Source organism: Antrostomus carolinensis, unplaced genomic scaffold (genome assembly GCF_000700745.2).
Source record: "Antrostomus carolinensis isolate BGI_N321 unplaced genomic scaffold, ASM70074v2 scaffold14286, whole genome shotgun sequence".
NCBI lineage: Eukaryota > Metazoa > Chordata > Aves > Caprimulgiformes > Caprimulgidae > Antrostomus > Antrostomus carolinensis.
The window spans coordinates 24,944-32,704 of record NW_010324017.1 but is presented as its reverse complement, the minus strand read 5'-3'; the positions used below and the strand labels follow the sequence as shown (position 1 = coordinate 32,704).

At 41.6% G+C, this 7,761-nt stretch overlaps 1 protein-coding gene across 1 annotated transcript in view; it reads right to left on the bottom strand.

Annotated features, from left to right (window-relative positions):
* ENPP6 (ectonucleotide pyrophosphatase/phosphodiesterase 6) overlaps nucleotides 1-7,761 on the bottom strand; it is a 29,766-nt gene that overhangs the window by 1,598 nt on the left and 20,407 nt on the right. Inside the window, exons 4-6 of the mRNA XM_010170792.1 lie at nucleotides 6,641-6,782; nucleotides 5,440-5,619; nucleotides 2,951-3,088 (exon numbers count right to left, since the gene is read on the bottom strand). Of these exons, the coding sequence (XP_010169094.1) occupies nucleotides 2,951-3,088; nucleotides 5,440-5,619; nucleotides 6,641-6,782 (460 nt within the window). The remainder of the gene's footprint in view (nucleotides 1-2,950; nucleotides 3,089-5,439; nucleotides 5,620-6,640; nucleotides 6,783-7,761) is intronic.

The following is a 7,761-nucleotide window of genomic DNA, read 5'->3' as shown; positions in this document are numbered from 1 at the left end:
ACTCAGACGAAGAACATCAACTGACAGTTCATTAGGCCTCTGGCATTAATTTATCTGATGGTTACACAGAAGGAGTTACAGTTCCCTAAAGCAGCAAGGTCTGGGCTTCACGCTCCATCACAGGAGCACAGACGATGCCCCAACAAGGTCTCCCACATTCCCACCCCGGGTGAGTGGTGCTGCAGCCCCTGCAGATGGTGAGGCAGGTTGATCAAAGATCCCTTTCCTTTTACAAGAAAAAGGTGTTTTTTTTTTTTCCTCCTCTGCCCTAGAATAAAATTAATTGTGCGTGGGAGCACTGAGGACAACAATGATTATGGCTCTGAGGTGTAGCTCTTCCAACTGCTTTCCAGGGGAACCCCCAGAGTATCCCTTGTGTTTCTTCATACATAATAGTCAGCAGATGTACCAGATAATTAAACAATTTTAGCTGACAATTTAAATCTCTTTCCTTGTCCCCATGTATTTCACTGACAGCACCTGGAGCAAGCCAAGGAGAAAACAGAGGCCTTCCCCTCTTCCTGCCATAGCACCTCCTTACACCGTGGCTCCGCTTACTGCGGTTCCCAGGAACAAACTGTCAATGGGCTGCTCACTGTTACACAACCTGTATGGCACTTGTTAGCATCAGCTCCAGACAAGCCAAGTCACAGCTAACTTGCAGTGTTTCTTTGGCACTATCATGACATTGATGAAGCTAAAGCTCTTCATGGGCCCATCCAGTGTTGTGTGCTCAGATCTTTATGGTCCTGTCTGATGTTGTGTGCTCAGCTGCTTTCCCAGCAATATCAAAGGCAGGAGGCAGGTGCCTTTCCATCACCAGCCCACACACTAGGAGATACCTATTTGCAGCTAGATGTGAAGTCAAAGGCACAGCAATTTCCATCATTTTTTTCTGCTAATTGGGTCAGAAAACCTATAACTTTCCTTCACAGCTGTGAAAGATGTTAATTTTTCATGCTCAGGCTAAGCTTGGGCTAGCACTGCTGCTCAAAGGTGACTGAAGCAGGTACGTCTAGGATTCCCAATGCTGGACTTCTCCCTGCACGTGCGTGGCTAGAAGCAGCACAGCAATTGTTCCCTAAAACTTCAGAAAGTACCTGGGATGGGGACAGGCTGAGCACACAGCCCTGAGGACTGACACCATTGTTGCACACAGGAGAGCAGCTGGGGGAAATTCTGCTCAAAGGATGGGGACCACTCACGCATGGGGAGGGAACAAGATATTAGCAGACCAGCTTCAACACAGCCAGAGGTGTGTGAAATCCCTCCTCATCCTGATTTAACTGAAATGTGGACTGGCTTTTGTCCTATGCTCCTTGCTGGGAAAAACCCCCAACTTTCCAGATGCATCCCCTTTGTCTCTCCAAAAAAAAAAAAATAATCCCCCAAACCCCCTTTTTCAAACAGCTTATAGCTATCTGAGAGAGAGTTAAAACACCCTGTGAGCATGATAGGGAAGAGCTGAACATCCTTTCTCCAGTGGTTTGGGCAGGAAGTATAATAGAAGGCTCAATTATTGCTTTAAAAAATATGACAGGAAACTTTCATTTTCACATCCCATTCACAGATAATGAAAATGTACCAAGGAGAAGGAAAATCTGACAGACTTAATGAGAGGACATTCTTGAAAATCAGAAACAATGGGAAGGAATGGGCAGAGAGACAGAAATAATTACCATAGCAGCAGTGTTTGCTGCACTGTTATTAAGGTTTGTCAGAGTTTCAATGATTTTTTAAAAGCACCTTTTTTTTTTACAGAATATGTAAAAATGTTCTGTGTTGAACTTCTTTACAAAAGAGTTTAGTTGTAATTTTTAAAACTCATTTCAGCAAAAATGTTGCAGATTCCTACTTTATGAGTCTGAATCTTAACTCCAGCTTTTCGGTATTTTTTTTAATCAGAAACTTGGTGCTCACCCATCTCAAAAGCAATTGGGTTTTTTTTTAAATGCATTTTTATTCAGCTGTAGAAATGATTATCCTAAAGGCAGGTTGGTTAGTGAGAAATGTAGTGGCGTGCATCGTATTGAGCAAAACCTGTATCTCTGAAGGTCATGAAAGAAGATGCTCACCTGAGTTACAGTAATCTGTGAAGCAGTGTGATCTAATGATGGTGCTGGGGTACTATTAAAAAACCAGGACTCCTTGATTCTGTTGCCACATTACTGACTTAAAACATGCCCTTGGGCAAATCACTTAGTACTGCTCCTCAATTTACCCACTTGTAAGCTATGTAAATTGCCTCACACACCAAAGCTGTGATGGGGTGCAGTTAATATCTGTAACATGGAGATGCTCAGTAGCAATACAAATACAAAATAATAATAATAATAATAAAAAATATATTCTAATAACAAAGTAAGTTGGTATGAAAAAAAATCTCTTCATGTGCAAGTCTAATCAATTCTCTGCTAACTAGCTCTCAGATTTGCATTGTGTGCATGATGTATCTCTGAAAAATAAATTCCCAGTCTGACCCTTTTAAGATGGGATGGCTTGGGAGAAATGGGGCATTTTTAGGACAGTCTGGTAGGAAGGAAGCCAGGCTGAAGGAAAAGTTGCCACAAAATACGGCTGAATGGAGGAATGGTAAGGTCTTGAAATGGAAACACTCTGCTTGTGTCTGAGATGAAGGTCTATAGGCAAGGGAAGCAGGAGTAAAGTAGCAGAACTGGAATGAGAAATAGAAAAACTCCTCCTGCTTTATAACAACACAGAAAAAATAACTGTCTTTACTATTTAACTTTGTCTACCTTCAGCATAGCTGCTACACCTCTAAGCTCTTTCAAGCACACAGCAATATTTGGCGTTAGCGTTGTAGTCAGCCCAAGTAAATGATGTAATACTTTAATTCAATGCCCAGCGTAGAACTGTACCTTTTTCTTATTGTTTTCATATATTGCACCTTTTCACATTCATGTCTAAGTATTTTGCTTCTATACTTTACCTCAACTATGAACCATCCTTTCTCGGCCACAAGAGTTAGAGGAGACACAAATTTTCCTTTTTTGTAGAAAAACCTGTCTGGAATATCCTGTATGTTATAAACATCCATGTGTTCCACAGCTTTCAATTTTTTGTATATCTGCAAAGAACACAAGTGTTAGGACACCATATGGCTGCAGAGAGCATGCACACACCTATGGGTGCCTGGAAACACCTGAATTTGTAAAATGACTAATCTCCTTTAATGGCTAATCATCAGCATATTCAAACTGGGGCTTTGCCAGTCCAAAGATGACATCTGTGCAAAACCTGCTCATATGGTTTAGGAGATTTTGAAAACTTGATCATAAACACATAAGAATGCATGAATTAATGTGTCATATATGTTTATAATGTGTGCACTCACAAATGTGTGTATATCAACCTGCAGAGACAGACCAACAGAAACCAAATCATCACGGAAGACAGTAAGCTCTAAGTGATGAAGGTTGCTCAAAATCACCATGTGGACGGGGTACAGATGCAGAAAAGGGATACTGCCTTTGGCCTCTGCCACTAGTTCCCTCTGTATGTTCTTGAATGAACAATTAATGTCACCTCACCTATGTTTCTTACACTTACTCAGTCAATCCCTGTCAAAGGGATTGATAGTGCTTAGTTATCTGCTTCATAAGGATGCTGTGAGATTAATCAGCCAATGCCTGTGGCTCTGAAGCTGCGCAATGCCCTACAAATGGTTTATTAATATTAATCATGCCATCTGGAATATGATCACATAAATGTGGTTAAAACCCAAATTATTCAGGAAAATTTTTAAATGCCTAAAAAACATGTTCATGTGCCATAGAGGAGGAGGCTCTTGATGTCCCCAGAGCTTATATCACTCTTTTGCTTAAATATAAATAATCTTCAGGAACAAATAGCAAAAAAAGCAACAAGAATTAAAGGTCCTTCACCAGCCTTTTAAGCAAAGTCCCCCTTCCATGTGTGATGTTTGCATATGTGTGCAAGAGACTTGCACTGATATGCAGTCACTGTAAGGAGGGCACTGGGGTGGGATGGCAGGACTCAGCCTGACCCCTACCACCACGACCTGGACTAGAGAGTGGTCCTGGTGCTTCATGAGTACTTCTGTAACTTCAAAACGGAACAACTCTTACATATGATACCACTATGTTATGATACAACATAATTCCTAAACATGGCTCTTTAAAGTGAATTAAGAATAGAGGAATCTGGCTATTGCAAAATCGAAAATCAACTTTATTTTGCTTAAAAAAGAGCACTCCAGTAAGAAGTCCTAAAAAGAAATGAAGGAAGAAAAATCAAACCATGGTGTGAGGCATTGTATTTTATTCTCCTTAGGGATATTAGGCTGTTTAATGAGCGAGAAGCATGTGCTTAAGAGCTTTGTCAGATGAAACCCCATGTATGTGTGAAGTCACAACTTATACTTGCCCTTGTTTGAAGGTCTGGCCTACAAAAATAGGGATCTCTGAATTAAGGCTGAGGAGAGCATATAGAAATGCCCTGATCCCCTGCAGGGACTTTGAGTGACAGGCCTCTAAGACAGCGTTCAGTTCTGGCACTGATTTGAAATGTTCACAACATCACAGCTATACAGTTCCTGGAGAACCTCTTTGGGTGCAAAAATTAGTAAATAATCTCTTAAAAAAAAATGCACAAGCTACAACACACTGGAACTGTCTAAAATATAATATAGAAAATGAAATTATTCACCTGGAGCATGGACTGCCAGTTTTGTACATTCACTCATCTATATTCTGAGGACAGAAATAATGATTTTTCAAGCATTGGTTTCTCGTTAAACTATAATGTAGTAGTCTATTAGTTACAGATGCTGCATTTTCATTCTTTTCAAGTGGTTTCCAATTTTTTTTCTGTATTGTTTTAATTTGTCATTCAAAATCCTGTGGTTCTAGCCTTGGACTTTCATGGTTGATTCAATCCAACATGCTTATTCATCAAAATTCTTCAAAGGAGAATATTGTAAGAAATTTATTATTTTTACTTCTCATCTAGAGGAGTTAATTCCTCAAACTCTGTAGGAATTTACTGGAGTGTGAATGCCTGACCTTCTCCAGATTATTTGAAAATCCCAGCAAGAGTGTTAATAAATTGACTAATATATATATGAAATACTAAAAATGTTTCTCAAGCTAAAATCTTTTAGCTACTTATCAGAAGAATGGGGAGGGGATGGGGGGGGGGGGTGAGGTGAAAGCACATATCTGTGCCAAATAATGGTGAAAGATCATGCTTTTTAATTTGCCTGGTGTGACTTTTATTCAGAAACCAGCATCACAAGAGTGTCATGGGATCCAAGTCTGACTCCTGGTAAGAGCCTCAGAATTATTTTTACACTCATCTGTGAGAGTGGAATTTGTGTTAGAAGCAAACAAAAGAACACAATTGTCATAAAAAACAAGGAAACACAAAACCAAATAAATATGAATAAGCTGTACTTACCTCTGCGTGCTTCTCTGGAGCTGGCCAGAGGCTCACCACAGGACCTCGGTCTTTCATTTGTATGGTATCACTCATATTGATATAGTTTTTCAGCTCAATCACTTTGTCGACCCAAGAGATGTCTGTCATCCCGTGATCAGAGAAGAGGAGGACGTTGAGGTCATGCTGAAGGCCCTTGCTCTGTGAAGCGAGTGCATGATAGCCGTTACGGCTGGGTAAGGCTGTTCCACACCATCTGCGCCCACTGGCAAACTTTAAAACCCATTAGACCTCCGCTGATTTAGTGGAAGTTGGCCAGAAGCAGCACGGCCACAAATGCCCTGTGGTGTGCTTAGCCACCACCTGTAATGGTGGACATCCACTTGCTGCCCTGGAAGAGTCTGAGAGGTTAGTGCCAAAGAGAGATTTGCCAAAATAAATCCACCCCCTGCTAAATAACCAAATGCTACATTCCAGTCCCACAAAGCAGTTGTCCCAGTTGGTCTTAGACAGGATTTTATCCCACTGTTCTTCCTCTGTAGACCAAAATGGATGGGGAAGAGCAACTTTGACATGGTACCACCTTTGGCAGGGGTGTTTCCCTCTTCTGCTCCCAAACACAATCACTTAGCATTAGCGCTTTTATAGTTTAGTGAAACTGGAAATACATTTTCCTCTCCTCACTGACAAACTTGAAGAATGTGCATTTATCATTGTCAGGAATATCCATAGACTTGGCATTTACCCAGAAGCTTGATATCCTCCTTTTCTCACTGCAAAATCATTTAGATAATGTTTTTTAAAACAAAGTTTACAGTACAGAGTTCTGAATAGTGCCATAAAAAACCACTGTAAAAGTTAATTGTCTGGTTCCACAAACCTTGGGAAGCAAGGGGTTTTGCTCCGTTCACCTGCTATAAATCCCAGCTGGCAACACAAGTTATAAACAGAGCAACATGTCTGTTGGTTTATGGCTTCCCAGGGCTTTTGGTGCAATAATCCACTGGGAAGATTATAACGCCATCAATGAAAATACCAATCAGGGGAATGGTAACTTGACTTCCACATGTTCTCAGTAGCCTCTCTTTCTCGGGAAATAAAAGCCTACAGCCAAGGTATCCCATTAACAGGCATTAAATGGACTCTCGGCAGTGCCGCAAAGAGTGGTTTTAAAAGCCTTTTGCAAACACACCCTAGAGTTGGGTTTTTGGATGCCACTCACCTTGATGAGTGTGAGCATGTTGCTCAAGGCTTTGTCCACCTCCTTCAAAGCACTTTTCCGCTGCTGGGACGAAGGGCCGTAGTGGTGGCCTTCCACGTCGATGCGCTCGTAGTACACTGCGGCCATCTCGGCGCTGCCATTGCTGGAGGTGGGAGGGAGGGGAGGAAGGAGTGAGAGGCTGATGCACATGGAGACCTCTGGCTGCCAGTGTTATTGTCCTCACCAGCATGTAGAGCCACAAAACCCTGTTTTCTGCTTCCAGCCTGTGCTTTCCTACCTCTGTCACGTGGCTGGGCTTATTATTCATGCCCAGAAACTCATGAATTTGCTTGAAACTCCCATCAGAGGTGCCAGGTAGACACTGCCATGTGCAAGCACAGGCTGGCCTGGCAGCCCTCTACTACCTCTTCAAATTAGGAAGACTTTTCCTCTAATGACAAAGAAAGACCCAGAAGAAATACCAATTTCTATGCTGAATGCCCTTATTAAAAGGGTTGTGGGAATTACCAGTTAAATGTGCTTTAATTAAAGTTTGGCACTTCTGGCTTTCTCCTGTGTGAGGTCTTCCAAACCACCGAGGTCAGCTCAGGATGGACACTTCCACAACCTTGCAAAATCCCGAGTGGTATGAATTAGAGTGAGATTTTACATGGGTATTTATTTAGGACTATGACCAAAGAGAAAATGAGGTGATCTCAGATTTGCACAAGTTTAGCTGATCACACGTTTCAGCACTGAATACCCTCAGACTAATTAGTGGGTGTTGCGTGTACTTCAGTGCTTAATTACATTTTCATGACGACTTTACAGTTCACTGTAAAGCCCCCTGAGAGCAGTCATGTGGATAAAACCGCAAATCTGTGCTCATGAAGTTCAAACCCAGTCGTTTTCTACTGTACTTAATATATGACAGGGTGTGCCATCCATAATACATGCCCTCATCCAGATTAAGATCTCTACAAAAAGACTTTGTGTGATGTCCTGACAGGTCCAGCTTCTCTGATTAAAGGCACCCGAGTAGTCTGGTGTAATGAGTGAGACAGAAGAGAAAAAATCAGAGGTAAGTGACTGACTGAATGAATTAGGGTCTGTCATTTGCATTTGTAAGCTTGCTGAAGGCC